We start from the raw sequence: 16,559 nt of genomic DNA, 5'->3' as shown, positions 1-16,559 counted from the left end.
TTTCTTTCTTTCTTCCTTCCTTCCTTCCTTCCTTCCTTCCTTCCTTCCTTCCTTCCTTCCTTCCTTCCTTCCTCTCTCTCTCCTTCCCCCTCCCTCCTTCCCTTCCTAACCTGACCAAAGGCTAAGTGCTAAGTAAACAGGATTAAGTGACTTGCCCAAGGCCACACTTCTAGGAAGTATCTGAGGCCAGATTTGCATTGAGGTCCTCCTGACTCTATGAGTGGTGCTCTTCCTACTATACCACCCAGCTGCTTCAAGACTACCCCTTCTTACATATACATTTGGTTGGGTCACTCTTCTGCCTAAAAACCTGTAGCAGTTCCCTGTTGCCTATGGAGTAAACTTCTATCTTGTCCACTTGGTATTCAGAAGTTTTCCTAGTCTGGTGCCATCTTACCTTTACCCTCTTATCTTCATATTTCTTCCCTCCATGACCCCTAGAGCTGAACTGTCCTCTGCTCTGACCCCTGCTTCCCTCCCCCTCTTTCTTCTCTGTGGTTTTGCTCATCTGGTCCTTCATGCTGGGAATGTCTTCCCTGCTCCCTCTGCTAGCTGAATTCCTTTCCTGGCCAGCTCAGGTGCCACCTCCCATGACGCCAGATCTCCACCCCACTCATCCCTCTGTTGCCAACACATTTCCCCTCAGATCTCCCTTAGCACTTTGTTTTGTAACTGTCTAAAGCAGTGATGGGCAAACTATTCCCGTCGGGCCAGAGCCAGGCCGTGGTTTCCCCATCACTGCCTTAAGCAATTCCCTAATCACTTGCCCTCACATCCAGATGTAGCAATTAGGGAATTGCTTAAGGCAGTGATGGGGAAACCAAGGCCTGGCTCTGGCCCACTAGGAATAGTTTGCCCACCACTGGTCTAAAGCATTTGTTGGACAATCTCAGGTGTGTGTGTGTGTGTGTGTGTGTGTGTGTGTGTGTGGTCTATGTTTGTGTCATGTCGACATGTGAATGTAAGCTCAGGGAATGGAGCTTCTGAATCTCTCCCAGTGCTTTCTACAGTGATACTATAAAGTAGGGGCAGTGTGGAACAGTGAGAAAAACACCAACACTGGAGGCAAAAGAACCAGGGTTCAAACCCTGATGATTTTTACCTGTGTGACTTTGGGCAAGTCATTGATCTCTGTGGGCCTTAATTGCTTCATCCGTAAAATGTGGGCAGGAATTGAACTAGTGATTCCTAAAGTGGGTGCCACTGCCCCCTGGTGGGTGCTGCAGCAATCCAGGGAGGCGGTGATGGCCACAGGTGCATTTGGGGGCGGTGAATAACTAACTGTAAGGGGGCCGTGATAGTATGTGACAGGGGGCGCTAAGTAATATTTTTTCTGGAAAGGGGGCAGTAGGCCAAAAAAGTTTGGGAACCACTAACTAGAGCTTTTGAGGGCCTTTCTGCTCTGGGTCCATGATTCAGAAGCTGTTTAATATGGCTTTCTTAAATACAGCTGAGGGTGTGTTATAGCATAGAGCTCCAGGTCTGGCATCAGGAAGACCCAAGTTCAAATCTAGCCTCAGACATTGATTATTTGTATGACCTTGGGCAAGTCACTTAACTGCTATCTGCCTCAGTTTCCTTCACTATAAAATGGGAATAATAATAGCACCTACCTCCCATGAGGTAGGTTGTTCCCATGAGGAACAAATGAGATAATATTTGTAAAGTGCTTAGCACAGAAGCTGGCACACTGTTTATTGTTGTTGTTAAGCCCTATATAGATGCTGTTAGTATCATTATTGGGCAGCTAGGTGGTACAGTGGATAGAGCTCTGGGCCTAGAGTTGGGAAGATTCATCATCCTGAATTCAAGTCTGGACCCAGGCACTTACTAGCTGTGTGATCCTGGGCAAGTCACTTAACCTCGTTTGCCTCAGTTTCCTCATCTATAAAATGAGCCGGAGAAGGAAATGGCAAACCACCCTAGTTTCTCTGCCAAGAAAACCACAAATGGAGTCACAAAGAGTCAGATAGTACTGAAAATGACTTAACAACAACAAAATTATTATTATTGAATGTTGATTGAATGAATGTCTACTCCCTCTCTCCTCTTGCTCCAAGATGGTTCACGTTCTGATGGGCCAGGATGAGGTGCTGTTCCAAGGCTCTAAAATCTCAGTGAATGGAGTGCCAGTGCTAGAGGGGGAGCCCCTACTACAGCATGGTGAGTGCTGCCCCTGGGGGAAGAGAAGGATGTAACTCTGGTGACAAGCCCATATTTGACCAGCTAAGGAATGGGCAACTTCTTGGGAATTTGGGGAACCCAAAGACTGAAGAATGGGTAAGCCAAGGGCTAAGGTGCTTCCTCTCACCTTTTCCCCCAGTACAGTTGAAAGACCAGTGTTTTGGGAGTGAGGGGTCTTGACTTTTGCTGCCAATTTACTGCGTGATGTTGGACAAGCTAGTAAACTCTCTGGACCTCAGGTTCCTCTGTTGTTAAATGGAGATAATAATGCCTACTCTGCCTATGGCCCAGGGATGTTTTGAAGAGATAAAGGGATGGCAGATGAGAAAGTACCATGAAGAGCCCTAGAATGTTAGAAATGGGAGGGATCTCCAAATCTAATGTCCCCATTTACAGGCTTTAGCCCTCTTAAAACCAGGTAACCAAGGGAAACTGACAGGCCTCAAACCTATTGGTGAGTTAAAGGAGTATTTATGCCAAGCTTCCCCTGGCAGAAGGGATGGATGAGAAGAGTTTGTTTCAATGACCATGAAGTAGCTGAAGAAGGCACTGTGGAGGGCTTGGCGCTAGGTCAGACGTGGAAGATGCCAAGGTCATCCACTGCATCCTGAATCATCCCCAGACATCTTCACTTTTGTCTTGCCCCTGGACTTGGGTGACTGGAAGCAAGAGTGAGAGTGAGAGTGAAACTCTTCCTCACTTAAGTCCAATTTTTATTCGAGCCCAAAGACATCACAGGCCACATCATTTTGGTCATTTTTGGATATGAAGGATGATAACCAATCAACCAACCCTATTTACCAAATGAGGAAACTGAGGCTGGAAAAGTTGAAATGACTGGTTCCAATTACTGGCAATACTCTTTTCACCAGATGAGGCTGCTCCTCAGAGTATTGGGGACTAGAGATGTGTTCTCTTTTATGAAATGCTTTCTCTCTTGCCACTTCTTCCTGAATCCGTCTTTACAAAACTAGGAATGGACAAGAAGGGCGACAGAGTTAACCACCTCTCTCTTTATCTCCCCTTATCCAGGGCTGAGCCTACAGTGGCCAGGAGACTGGTTGGTGCTGTCTGGTGGTCTGGGTGTGGTGGTGAGGATGGACAGGGCTGGTTCTATCTCACTCACTGTTGACCATGAACTCCAGGGGCAGACTCGAGGACTCTGTGGCCTCTATAATGGCCGGCCTGAGGGTAAGGGGTTCCATGATAGAATAAATGTGTTGGAGGGGAGAGATGGAGATAAAGCTGGAGGCCGAGGCTCCCTCTTCAAATTCCCACAGATGATTTTCTGGAGCCTGATGGGGGGCAGGCTGTATTAGCTGCCACGTTTGGCAATTCCTGGAAGTCCCCTGACTCACAGGTGAGTCTTGACTTATCCTTGACCCTCCACCATTTCCCTCCACATCCCTGGGCCATCAGCCTAGCTCTTAGAACATCGCCCCCATTTCTCTAGAACCTTCTTCCTCCTGCCCCACATCCTTCTCTTGCTCTCTAGAATCCTGACACAATCTTCGGTTCCCCAGCCCCGATGTGATAACAGTAGCAGGTTTGGGTTTCTGGTTTTGTATCTAACAGGTGCTCCAGGCGTGAGCTCTGCAGCCAGTGGGGTCTATAGTACCTGGTGCTGACCAGCAAAGGGTGGCTGACTATTGGAACACTGAGTTAGCTAGCTGACTAACAGACCAGATGCTTGGCCCGTTAACTGAAAGACTTTCTGCCCCTGGCTCCTTTGCCGTCCCTTGAAGTTTCTCCTTCCTTAATCATCCTCTCCATTTTGTCATCTCATATTTAGAGCAGTTCTGGAGTGGTGGGTGGGATGCTTGGGAGAGAGATTGCTGTTCCTAGCCTCATTCTAAAGTGCTCCCCCCACCCCAACCTCACCTTCTTCCCCAGCCTGGGTGCCTAGATGCAATGGAGGTGGCTCCAGGCTGCAAGGGTTCTACCGGAGATCAGGGGGCCGGCATAGGTGCAGGGGTGCTGCAGGCTGAAGCTCAAGACATTTGTCACCAGCTGCTGGATGGTGTCTTCAGAGAATGTCATGCCCAGGTGCCTGGAGTGGCAGTCCTCAGGGGAGGGATGGGGAGGGAGTAGCAGACAGGGATTGGATGTTCACAAGAGAACCATCATGATAATGATCATCGTCATCCTCACTCACCCTTTTACAGATGGGGAAACTGAAGCTCAGTGAGCTTAAGTGATTTGCCCAGGGTCACACAACTAGTGAGGTGTTTTAAAAAACCCTTACCTGGGGGCAGCTGGGTAGCTCAGTGGAGTGAGAGTCAGGCCTAGAGACAGGAGGTCCTAGGTTCAAACCTGGCCTCAGCCACTTCCCAGCTGTGTGACCCTGGGCAAGTCACTTGACCCACATTGCCCACCCTTACCACTCTTCTACCTATGAGACAATACACCGAAGTACAAGGGTTTAAAAAAAAAAAAACCCTTACCTGCTCTCTTAGCTTTTAATACTTTGTATTGGTTCCAAGGTAGAGGAGTGGTAAAGGCTAGGCAGTGGGGGCTAAATGACTTGCCCAGGAACATACAGCTAAGACATGTCTGAGGCCAGATTTGAACCCAGAATCTCCTAGCGAGTCTCATTAAGGTGTTTTTTTTTTTTTTTTAAATTCTTATTTTTTGTCCTAGTAACAACTCTAAGACAGAAGGGCAAGGGCTAGGCAAATGGAGTCAATTAACTTGTCCAGGGTCACACAGCTAAGATGTGTCTGAGGCCAGATTTGAACTCTAATCCTCCCTGCTCTGGACCTGGTGCTCTATCCACTGAGCCACCTAGGTGCCCCTAGTCAGGATCTTGAAACCGTGTCCATCCCCTACACTCCACTTCCCCCTTTCCTGGGCGCTGGGTTAGTTGGTCCCACGATCCTTACACCTCTGCCTTTTTCTGTCCCCTCTCTCCAAGAACCATCCCTGTCCTGGGAGAGGGGTTCCCCTAAGGCTGAGGCAAGGACTTGCCTTCCTTTGAGGCCTTCAGCATTTTAACTTCTGTTTAATTTCTTCATGGTGGGCAGCACTTAAATATTCGTGCACTTCAGTTAAAACAATCCGGCCCAAACCAGGAGAGGAGCCCCGGGCTAGAGGAGAGAGCACCGACCCATTCATTCTGGGTTTACTTCTCCCTTTGGGTCCCTTTGGGAAGATCTTCGTACTTCTAGGCTCTCTCTCTCCATCTCAGCTTTATGAGAGGTTTGGACTGGCCATTTCCCCAGGGCCTTCCAGCTCTGACATTACATGATTCTCTGAATCAGGAGCTGGGGCAGGGGTAGGAGAGGGCTGAGGACCAGAAAGGGCCTGGGGAGGGCGAGGGACGGAATCGAGGGCCACCTTGACGATCCGTCCTCTTCTCGCAGATCCCTCCCAGTGGCTTCCACGAAGCTTGCCTCTTTGCCTACTGCTCGGCTAGTGGTGGACAGGCGGAGAGGCAAGAGGCGGTGTGTGCTACATTCGCCAGCTATGCCCGTGACTGTGCCCAGCACGGTACCTTCATCTCTTGGCGGAGACCCGGCTTCTGTGGTATGGCTTCTATTCTTTTCCTGTAGCTCATGGCACTGGCCCATACCCAGAGGCATTGGGCCATCCCTGGGAGCCTCGGTAGGCCTGCTCTGGGCTATGCCTCACATGGGCACTGCCATCACTAGACCCTAGAGGACTCCTCTATGCCATGAACATCTTTCTTGTGCTCATCAGTTGAAAAGGCAGACCCAGCTTGGACTGTTCTCATCTGGGCATCAGCATGCCCATTCTAGGCATGTTTCAGCTCCCACACTTCCCACCGTTGCTTCTGGCTCTGGGATTGCGCCTGGTTTGGGGAGGGAGAAAGCGCCATCCCTTGTGCCAGCTTGCATCATCTCCTCATGTGCTCCCGCAGAGCGCCTCTGCCCAGGAGCACAGCTCTACTCAGATTGCGTGTCATCCTGCCCACCTAGCTGTGGGGCAGTGGGTGAAGATGAGGAGGGGCAGTGTCGAGAAGAGTGTGTGAGTGGCTGTGAATGCCCATCAGGACTTTACAGGGACAAGGACCTCTGCGTCCCTGCCACTCAGTGCCCTTGCTACCACCACCGCCAACGCTATTCCCCGGGGCACACGGTATACCAGCTGTGCAATCCATGGTGAGCCCCTGGGCACCATCTCCTCCCCTCCCAACCCACCCTCATGGCTTGCAGGTGAGGGGCACTGACCAATCGCTTGGCTTCTTTCTTTAAACCTCTGACATCTACGTTTCTACCCAAATTGACTTTTCCACGCTCGGACACTTCCTTCTGTGTCAGGCCCCTTGTTCTCCAGATCAGCCTCTCCCCTCACACGTCTGCTTTGGGGTGACCTCTGATCTCCTCCCCGTGGGGACCCTTGGTTTGTCCAGAGTGGCTTCAGAACTTTAACGGGGGTAGCCACATTAACAGTAATAACAGTTACATTTGGAGAACATTTTAAGGTTTGCCAAGTCCTTTACATAAATGATCTTGTTTGGGCCTTACAGCAACCCTATGAGGTAGGTGCTATTATTATCCCCATTTTATAGAAGAGAAAACTGAGGATGGAGAGGTTAAGGGCCTTGTCCAGGGTCAGACAGGTTGGAAATATCTGAGACAGGATTTTCTGACTCTAGGGTCAGTGCTCAGGCTGCTAAGGCGAAGAAAGAGAGGAACGGAAAGGTGGAAGGGGCTCACCCCAGCTCTCCTGGAATATGGTTGTTGATGTAACCTTCTCCTCCCCGCCTTAGTGTGTGCCTGGAAGGCCGTTGGCACTGTTCCCAGAAGCCATGCCCAGCCGAATGTGCAGTGGGTGGGGATGGGCACTACGTCACCTTCGATGGGCGAAGTTTCTTCTTCCAGGGTGTTGGGGGCTGCCGGTACAACCTGGTACAGGTGGGCATGGTGGGGGGAATGGAAAGGGAGATTCCTGGGAGAGGGTGGTGGTTTGGTAAATATTTTCTAAATATTCTAGTGTCTGCCAGCTGTGGTGAAGGGTTTATCATGCCAGTTTGGGTTGGGTAGGTGGGCACAGTTAGAGCCTCCTGGCCCGAGGAGGAAACAGAGAGACCCCTGGAGCTACTCTTCATCCTTTCATCTGCCCTAGGATTATTTGAAGGGGCAACTGCTGATAGAATTGGAGCATGGAGCCTGCGAGACTGGCAGCTGCCTCCGTGCCATCTCTGTCACCCTGGGTGAAGCCTATGTGCAGCTCCGGGACTCAGGTACCCCTCATGCTGACGTCAGATCTTCACATCTCCAGACCGTGCTGTAGCTCCACGACTCCCTCTCTCTCTAGAATCCCCCCTGTGCCCTGGCACTCCATATGCTCCCATTCCCATACCTGTATCACAGGGAGCCTCTCGCCCCCAACGATCCTCTCTTTGTCCACAGGGGCAGTGCTGGTAGGCAGGCAAGAGGTGGCATTGCCTTGGGCTGAGCCTGGGGGCCTCAGTGTCCATCATGCCTCCTCCACCTTCCTCCTGCTTCATGGACCCGGGGTCTGGCTCCTCTGGGGTGTGCTTGAACCTGCTGCCTACATTACCTTGGAACCCCTCTATGCCCACCGGGTATGTTTGGGTGAGAGGGTCAGGACCCTGGGGAGATGCTCAACTCCCATGGGGGAGATACCACATTAAAAAAAAACACCCTAAAACAAACCTTACCTTCTGACTTAGAAACTATATACCAAGTATTGATTCCAAGGCGGAAGAGTGGTAAGGGATGGGCAAAGAGGGGTTAAGTTACTTGTCCAGGGGCATATAGGGAGGAAGCATCTGAGGCCAGATTTGAACCCAGGACCTCCTGTCTCCAGGTCTGGCTCTCTCTGCCCCTGGTGATACCACATTTTAAGATGGGCTTTGACAAATAGAAATGAATCCAAAGGTGGGTTGACCAGGAGGATGAGGTCCTGGAGGCTGACATAGGAAGAAAGACTTGGGAATATTTAGCCTGGATGAGAGAAGATTTAGGGATGATAGACTTAGAGATGGAAGAGACGTTCAAGGTCATCTCTTCCAATTTCCTCATTTTATATATGAAGAAGATAGTGGGAGAAAAGATGACCTGTATAAGGTCATTAAGTATAAGTATTAAGTAGCGGAGTCTGGATTTGAATCTAGATCCTTTGATTCCAAATCCGCCACTCTTCCAAAGGACTCTTTTGCTGAAGAGAATCTAAGCTGTTCTGATTGACCAAATGGGGAAGAACTAGGAATAGTGGTTGGGAACTGGATTTTGGCTTGTAAGGAAAAGCTTCCTAACCATTAGAATGGACCTGAAGTTCTGTGGCTTCCTCTAGGCAGTTTCCCATCGAGGCAGGTATTTAAATAGAAGTGGTCATTTTTCAGAGGATTTTTGTTTAGTTATAGTTGGGCTAGATGGCCTCTGAGCTCCCTCCCAGCTCTGAAATGCCATGTTCTGAGAGTGAGGGACTTCTGGGGAAGGGGAGGATGGACGGAAGCCTTCGTGCTGACTTGCCTCTTCCTATTGGTGGCCTCAGGTGAGGGGGATGTGTGGAACCTTCACTTGGAACCAGCAGGATGACTTCCTGACACCTGCTGGAGATGTGGAATCCAGCGTAGCTGCCTTTGCCAGCAAGTTCCAGCTGAGTGGGGAGAGTGCCTGCCGTTTGAGGGATACTCTGATCCCACTTAATCCCTGCAGCACCCATGCCCAGCGCCGTCCCTATGCAGAAGCTGCCTGTGCCACTCTCCAAGGCCCAGCCTTCCAGGTAACCCTGGACTATACCATGGACCCAGTCATCCGTTGGGGTGGTGGGAAAGAGAAGTGACTCAGCCCCTGTCGCCTCTCCCCCTTATGTCCCCAGCAATGCCACGGGCTCGTGGAACAAGAGCCTTACCAGCTACGGTGCCTGTCAGCGGTGTGCGGCTGTGCCCTGGGTCATGATTGCCTGTGTCCTGTGCTAGCTGCCTATGCCCGCCATTGTGCCCGGGAGGGTGTGCTCAGCCCTTGGAGGAACCAGACTCTGTGCCGTGAGTTCCGTCTGCCTCCCTAGTTCTCTATCTTTCTCCCTTCCCATTTCTCCTCAGTGGAGTCCACTAGTCTCCACTAGGAGGACTGACCTTTCATAGTGACCTCTGTCCTTCTCCAGAATGGCTTTTGTCCTCCATTTGCTCATCTCCCTAGAATCTCCCCAGATGGAGGAGAGTGGCGTTCCATGAACCTGCTCCTGACTGGCATCCATGTCCCTCCTTAGCTGTCATGTGTCCAGCTGGCCAAGAATACCAGGAATGTGCCCCAGTGTGTGATCGGAGATGTGGAGAACTGGAGGCCTGTGGGGAATCAGTGGGCTGCGTGGCTGGTTGTAACTGTCCCTCTGGCCTGCTGTGGGATCATGAGAGCCAGTGTGTGCCCCCTAGCCTGTGTCCCTGCCGGCTGGGAACCCGGCACCATCCTCCAGGCAGCATTACTTTGCAGGGATGCAATCGCTGGTGAGGACTGAGAACTGAGGACAAAGGTTGGAATGAAGGGATGCTTGGGGTGAGGGGGATCAAAGTAAGGGAGGCCTTCAGGGTGCAACACAGGGAACAAGGGGGCCAGGATAGGCTCCATACTATTTGCAAACGGTGCCAGATTTGTGGCACCAAAGTTTAAGGCAGCTGAGGGACTCAGATGAAGCATCCAGACACCTGGATGGCCATGGTCAAGTGTGGCTTCAGGAATTCCTTAGTTTGGGTTGTGATTATTGGAGGATGTTTGGGGATTGGGATTATTTGTGGGGATGCCATGGTGTGTTAGAAGGAGCCAGCTACTTCGCAACTTAATGGGCTACGTCACCTCGGGCAAATGATTTATCCTTGCCAAGTCTCTGTTTTGGCTTCAGTTAAATAAGGAAGATTATAATAACCCTTTTTCTAATGATGACACAGGATTGGTGTTAGGCTCAAATAAAACTTTTTAAAAGTACTTTATCAACCTTAATATATATATATATAGTCTAGCTGCGTGATCCAGGCAGGTTACTTAGAGAGAGGCAGAGATCTGTTTCCCTCTCTCTAAAGTGGGGATAATAATAGCACCTACTTCCCACGGTTGTTGTGAGGACCTAACGAGGTGATGTTTGTAAACCACTTTGCGAGCCTTAAAGGGCCCCACAAATGCTAGTTATTCCTGTTGTTGTTGGGGTAGAGAGGCTTTGGTGAAATACTGTCCTCCTGAGTTGACTTCGCCTAGCCAAGTCCAGAGCTTTGAGGATTCTTAATCCGTCCTCTGCCTCTCCCCATTCAAATCAGCATCCTCTCTCCTGTCTGGGCTCAGTTTCCTTAGACCTGAGCAGGCTGGTGACTCTCCTATGATCAACTGACTTTCTTCTCCTTATCTTCCCTCCCTTTGGACTCTTCTCCCCATCTATTTCAGCCATCCACATGTTCCTCTCTCTATCTGGGCTCTCCTCCCATCGTGACCTCTGGAAACTCTGTCTATTGCTAACAAGTTGTCCTACTATTCTCGCTCTACCTCTGTTTTTACATATACATATACGCATACACACATATACATACTTACATACATATATATTTGTATGTGTGTATTTTTTTTTTTTTTGGCCAAACAAGCTATGTGGCACAGTGGATAGAGTACTTGGTCTAGAGTCAGGAAGACCTCAGCACAAATTCTGCCTCAGATACTTATTAATTGTGTGACCCTGGACAAGTCACTTAAATGCTGTTTGCCTCAGTTTCCTCATCTATAAAATGGAGATATGAACACCTATCTTTCAGGGTTACTGTAAGGATTAAAATGAAATAATAATTATAAATCGGGGCAGCTGGGTAGCATAGTGAATAGAGTACCAAGCCTGGAGTCTGGAGATCTGGACTCAAATCTGGTCTCAGACACTTCCTAACTGTGTGACCTTGGGCAAACCACTTAACTGATTGCCTATTGCTTATCACTCTTCTATCTTAGAGTTGATACTAGGACAGAAGGTAAGAGTTTAAAAAATGATTGTAAAGTGCTCAGGACAGCACCTGGCACTTAGTAGGTGCTATATAAATATAAACTGTTATTATTATTCAGTTAACTAACATTTATTTTCTTTCTCACCCATCTCCCATTTTAAAGAAAAAAAGAAAAACAAAATTCCTGTAATGACTATGCATTGAACAGCAAAAAAAAATTTTTTTCCACATTGACTGAGCTCCCAAAAAAGTCTCATTCTGCACCCTGAGTCCATCACCTCCCTGTTGTGAGGGAGCTAGAATGCTTCATGCCCTCAGAAATTGTAGTTGTTCATTGCATTAGTCAGAGTTCTTAAGTCTTTCAAAGTTGATCGTCTTTATAGTGGATCAATTAGTCTTCTGGGTCTACTTCACTCTGCATTAATTCATTCAAGACATCCCAGGTTTCACGAAAACCTCCCCTTTCCTCATTTCTTACCACATAATAATATTTGATGACATTAGTACACCATAATCTGTCCAGCCATTCTCCAGTTGATGGACACTCCCAGTTCTTTGCCACTACAAGAAGAGCTGCTATAAATATTTTTATATATGTGGGTCCTTTTCCTTTTTCTTTGATCTCTTTGGGATATCATTTTTCCATTATGGAAACTTGACTCATGCCAGAAGATAAGAGAATGTTGGGCTTCCATTATTTCCAATCACTGGATGCCCCATCTCTCAAGTTCCCCTCCTGATACTTCCCCATCACCCCCCCCACACACACACCCCACTGGGCCAGAAGGAGGGAGAAGCATACTTCCTGCTCCCCACTGCTCCTTTCCAACCCTTTGTCTGCTGCCATCACAAGCCCTCCTCCTTTGAGGTTCCTTCCATCCAGATATAACCTACTACCTTTATCCTGGTGACTTCTTTTGTTGGCTCACCATCCTGTTCTATATTCCAACTCTTGTCCTTCCACTTAGGGTTGGCTCCATTATTCACAAGAATTTCTTCTCTTCTCAAATATGATGACTTCACCCATTAAGATGCTCCCTGGCTTCCATGAACTTTCACTCTAGCTCAGCCCTAACCAGGACCAGTCATACCTCTGATCTCATCATCACCAACAAGCACTCTCAGTTGAAGCCTTGGGAAGAGATAGATGGGATGGCTACATTGATATGGGAGTCAGCTACATGGAGATTGTTGTCATTGTTCAGTCATTTTGGTTGTGTTCAATAATTTGTGACCCTATTTGGGACCTTCTTGGCAAGATACTAAAGTGGTTTGCTATGTCCTTTTGTACTTCATTTTACAGATGAGGAAACTGAGGCAAACAGGGTTAAGTGACTTTCCAGGATCCCATAGCTGGGAATTGTCTGAGGCTGGATTTGAATTCAGGTCTTTCTGACTCTACTATCCACCAAGGCTCTATTCACTGTGCCAACTAATTGCCCCAAGAGAATATAAATATCAACTATTATGGATCTGAAGGGGGACAAGGGAATGAGCATTTATTAAGTTCATACTATGTCAGACACTGTGCACTTTACAAATATTATTTATACCAGACACTTTACAAATACTCTTTCATTGAATCTTCACAACAATTCTGGGAGTGAAGTGCTGTTATTATTCTTATTTGACTTGGCCACAGTCACAAAGCTAGGAAATGTCTGAGTTTGAATTTGAACTCAAGTCTTCCTCACTCTAAGCTTAGCACTTTATCCACTGCGCCACCTAGCTAGTGTTTAGGGCTCTCTTTAGTTAACAAATGAACGAATGGTATCTCTGAATACTATATGGGGATGTGGGGTGTCCTGTGTCCTTTCAGTCTTGTCTGAGGAGGGGCCAAATACTGGATCTCCAAGGCCAAAGCTGGGTTCTGGATTCTTGTCTCTCCTGGATCAATGTCAGAGATTTGGGTTCCTGCAATTAGGACTGGGAGATTCAGATGCCCAGGGATCCCTGGGTGAGAGTGGGGGGTGGCAGGGGATCAAGATAGGGAATTTGCCTCTCATTCCCTTTGGTCAGTGTGTGCCAGGACAGAGGCATCTGGAACTGCACAGCTCACCATTGTGCTCCAGAAATAGCATTCTGCCCTGGAGGACGAATATATTCCCCCGGCTCCTGCCTCCTCACCTGTGATAGTCCCAGGGCCAACATCTCCTGTCCTAGGGATACTTCGGATGGCTGTATTTGCCCTCCAGGCACTGTGCTGCTGGTGAGTAAGGAGGGTCCAGTGGAAGGTGCTCTGGGTTTGGCTCTGCTTTGGATCTAGGACATCATCCATGCCATCCACCCTCTGCATCCCAGGGGGAATAAACAGGGTTGACTGGTAGATTTTCCCTGATCCTCCTCTTTTCCTCCATCCTGCCCAGGATGAACACTGTGTTCCCCCTGAACTGTGCCCCTGCAGACACAGTGGGCAGCTGTACCCACCCAACTCAACGATCCAAGAGGACTGCAATACTTGGTAAGACCTGATCTCTGTCCCTTCCTGATCTTGTGACTTCAGCCTTCACCACCTGACAACTGGGCATCTTACTTTGCCTATGAATAGGGTTGGTTGTTTCTGGTTGGCTTAGGCAGCTGGTCAATAAACATTTATTAAGCAACTACTATGTTCTAGGGGGCTTCTAGGTGGCAGTGGATAGAGAACAGGGCCTGGAATTAGGAAGACCTACGTTCAAATCCAGCCTCCAACAGCTACTGGCTGTGTGACCCTGGGAAAGTCACTTAATCACATTTGCCTCAGTTTCCTCATCTGTAAAATGAGTTGGAGAAGGAAATAACAAGCCATTCCAGTATCTTTGCCAAGAAGACCCCAAATAGGGTCTTGAAGGGCTGGACATAACTTAAATAGCAATGTGCCAGACTCTGAGCTAAGTGCTATGTATACAATAATTCCTGCTCTTATTAGATTTCAAGCTCCTCGAGGGCAAGGACTGTCTTTGGCTCTTTTTTGCATTCTTATCATTTAGGACGCAGTAGTTGCTTAATAAATATTTATTGATTAATTGGTTGAATTCTCTTGAAGAATTCATAAATTAAAAGGGAAATAGCATGCAAATAACCATTAACAAGGTATAAGATTAAAATTAATATCCAATAACTCCAAGTATTATATTTTATGAGATTTATCACTTGAAGTAAAAGAAATAAAGGACAAAAAGTAAAAGCCTGAGTAAAGAGAAGTTTTCCCAGCCATGTCTCAGGAAAAGAGAGAGGGGTAGGGTTACACACAAGCTTTATCTCTAAAACATAAGGACGTAATGTGAGAATGAAAGTGGGACGCTGGGAATTGGAGTCCTGGGGAGCAGGTTCTAATTACACAGTGGGTAGGTTGGTGCTATGGGTCCCCAAAACTACTGGAGGTAGTCCCTGGGGGACTCTGAATCTGTCAGGTTAGGAAACACTCTGACTGGCCTCTTTGTCTCTGGCCTGCCTCACTTTCTGACCCAACACGCTCTGGTGGAAACCTCTTAGCTCTAATGTTCCTAAGTCAGTAGCATAACCGCCTGGGACCCTGAGTCTGGGCCCTTAAGGAGAGTGACCCTCGTCCCTCTGATCCCTCTGATCCCTTCTGCCTTTCCCCAATTCAGTGTGTGCCAGGGCCGTCAGTGGCGATGCACAGGTCACCCGTGCAGTGGACGGTGCCATGCTTCGGGTGCCCCTCACTATGTGACGTTTGATGGTTTGGCATTCACCTTCCCTGGGACCTGCGAGTACCTGCTGGTTCGAGGGGTGGATGGGAGTTTTGCTGTCTCTGCCCAGAACCTGCCCTGTGGGACCAGTGGCCTCACCTGCACCAAGGCCCTGACCATTCGGCTGGGGAAGACCATCGTGCAAATGCTCAGAGGTGCCTGGGGTCAGGGAATGGGAGGAGCCGCTGGGTGGACAAGGGCTTCCTGAGGAGCGGGCAGTGGGAGCAGAGAATGGCCACCGTCAGGGAGAGGGCTGCTCTGGGCAGGATGGAGAGATGATGCTCCTGGCTCCTCTCTCCTCCAGCCTGGTTCCAGTTTGGCTCTCGGTGGTCTCGTTTACATCACAGGTAATAAAACTGCCCCTGTTAGGGAAGGCAGGGAGGCCAGGGGCCCCAGAGAGGAGCCAGGGTGGCTTCCTTCGTGTGCCTCACGTTTCTAATCCTACAGGTCAGGCAGTAACGGTGAATGGAGCCAGTGTGCGGCCTCCCAAGATCTATACAGGACCTGGACTGAGCCTGAGACAAGCGGGCCTCTCCTTGCTGCTCACTGCTCGCCTTGGCTTTTCCTTGCTCTGGGATGGAGGTCAGACCCCAACTCGTGGCCCTTGCGCTTAACCTCCACTTGAACCCCAATTGTCAGTGTCTAAACTCTTTTGGGTTGGCCTCCCTTCACTCTGGTATAGAAAAGAACTTGAAGCCATCTCGGACTCTGAGATGAAGGCTAGGACCCCGACCCCAGACTCCAGCCTCTCGCCATCCTTCCCCATAGTTTTCTAGCCAGCAGGACTTCTTTTTGGGTCTTAGCTAGAACCCTAAGCCGTGCTGTTTTTCTCATATAAATGTTGGGGAATCTCTGTCCCCAAAAGCCCTTTGCAAAACTCCTGTTTTGCGTCCTAAAGGCAATCCCTTGCTTCTGGGCCTCCTTTCTTGGGGGAAGTCTGGAACTTTCTGTGGTCAAGTCACGTAATCCCCCTCCATTAAACAAAACCCCAAGCATAACCCAAGAGGGTACGCTCCGTGGTACCACGAAGACCACAAGTGCTGTATATCTTAGCGGATGTCTTAGCGGATGACTCGCTTAAAGCTCAGAAACATTAAGATCTTGCCTGTGGTCACACACGGGTCACTTGTCAGAGGTGACACTCGAACCCCGTTCTCTGTGACTTGGCTCCCATCACGGGTAAACCTTGCCGTGACCACCCCGCCATTTCTCTCCTGCCCCTGCTAGAGACCAGACTGCTTTGCTCTAGACAGCCTCTCTGCTCTGTCCCTCCCCCTGCCAGGCACTCGGGTTCTGGTACAGCTGGCTCCCCGGTTCCGGGGCCGAGTGGCCGGGCTGTGTGGGGACTTTGACGGCGATGCCGCCAACGATCTTCGGAGTCGTCAAGGGGTCCTGGAGCCCACGGCCGAGCTGGCGGCCCACTCGTGGCGCCTCAGCCTCCTCTGCCCAGAGCCGAGCCTGGGAGACCCGCCTCACCCCTGCGCAGTAAGGAGACCCGGACAAAGTCCTCTGGGACGCGTGGGAGGGCGGCGCTGGGAGAGGCGAGGGAGAGGGGCGACGGGAGGAAGCGCCCACAGGGGAGCACCCACCCAGGCCCCTGACTCTCCTTCCCCGCAGGTGAATGCCCACAGGGTGGGCTGGGCCCGGGCCCGCTGCGGGGTGCTGCTCCAGCCGCTCTTTGCCCCTTGCCACGTGGAGGTGCCCCCCCAGCAGCATTACGAGTGGTGTGTGTATGATGCCTGCGGGTAAGAAAGGGATGGCGTTCGGGGTGGGAAGCACGC

At 49.7% G+C, this 16,559-nt stretch overlaps 1 protein-coding gene across 1 annotated transcript in view; it reads left to right on the top strand.

The window, feature by feature from the left end:
* Positions 1-16,559, top strand: part of LOC123249875 (SCO-spondin-like) — a 96,177-nt gene that overhangs the window by 6,704 nt on the left and 72,914 nt on the right. Inside the window, exons 6-23 of the mRNA XM_044678972.1 lie at positions 2,061-2,163; positions 3,217-3,375; positions 3,465-3,544; positions 4,078-4,230; positions 5,547-5,709; positions 6,065-6,305; positions 6,917-7,061; positions 7,273-7,390; positions 7,560-7,735; positions 8,668-8,898; positions 8,995-9,160; positions 9,385-9,619; positions 13,106-13,295; positions 13,453-13,547; positions 14,677-14,933; positions 15,226-15,360; positions 16,061-16,263; positions 16,396-16,523. Of these exons, the coding sequence (XP_044534907.1) occupies positions 2,061-2,163; positions 3,217-3,375; positions 3,465-3,544; positions 4,078-4,230; positions 5,547-5,709; positions 6,065-6,305; positions 6,917-7,061; positions 7,273-7,390; positions 7,560-7,735; positions 8,668-8,898; positions 8,995-9,160; positions 9,385-9,619; positions 13,106-13,295; positions 13,453-13,547; positions 14,677-14,933; positions 15,226-15,360; positions 16,061-16,263; positions 16,396-16,523 (2,978 nt within the window). The remainder of the gene's footprint in view (positions 1-2,060; positions 2,164-3,216; positions 3,376-3,464; positions 3,545-4,077; positions 4,231-5,546; positions 5,710-6,064; positions 6,306-6,916; positions 7,062-7,272; positions 7,391-7,559; positions 7,736-8,667; positions 8,899-8,994; positions 9,161-9,384; positions 9,620-13,105; positions 13,296-13,452; positions 13,548-14,676; positions 14,934-15,225; positions 15,361-16,060; positions 16,264-16,395; positions 16,524-16,559) is intronic.

This window comes from Gracilinanus agilis, chromosome 5, assembly GCF_016433145.1.
Source record: "Gracilinanus agilis isolate LMUSP501 chromosome 5, AgileGrace, whole genome shotgun sequence".
NCBI lineage: Eukaryota > Metazoa > Chordata > Mammalia > Didelphimorphia > Didelphidae > Gracilinanus > Gracilinanus agilis.
This window is presented reverse-complemented; position numbering and strand designations above follow the sequence as displayed.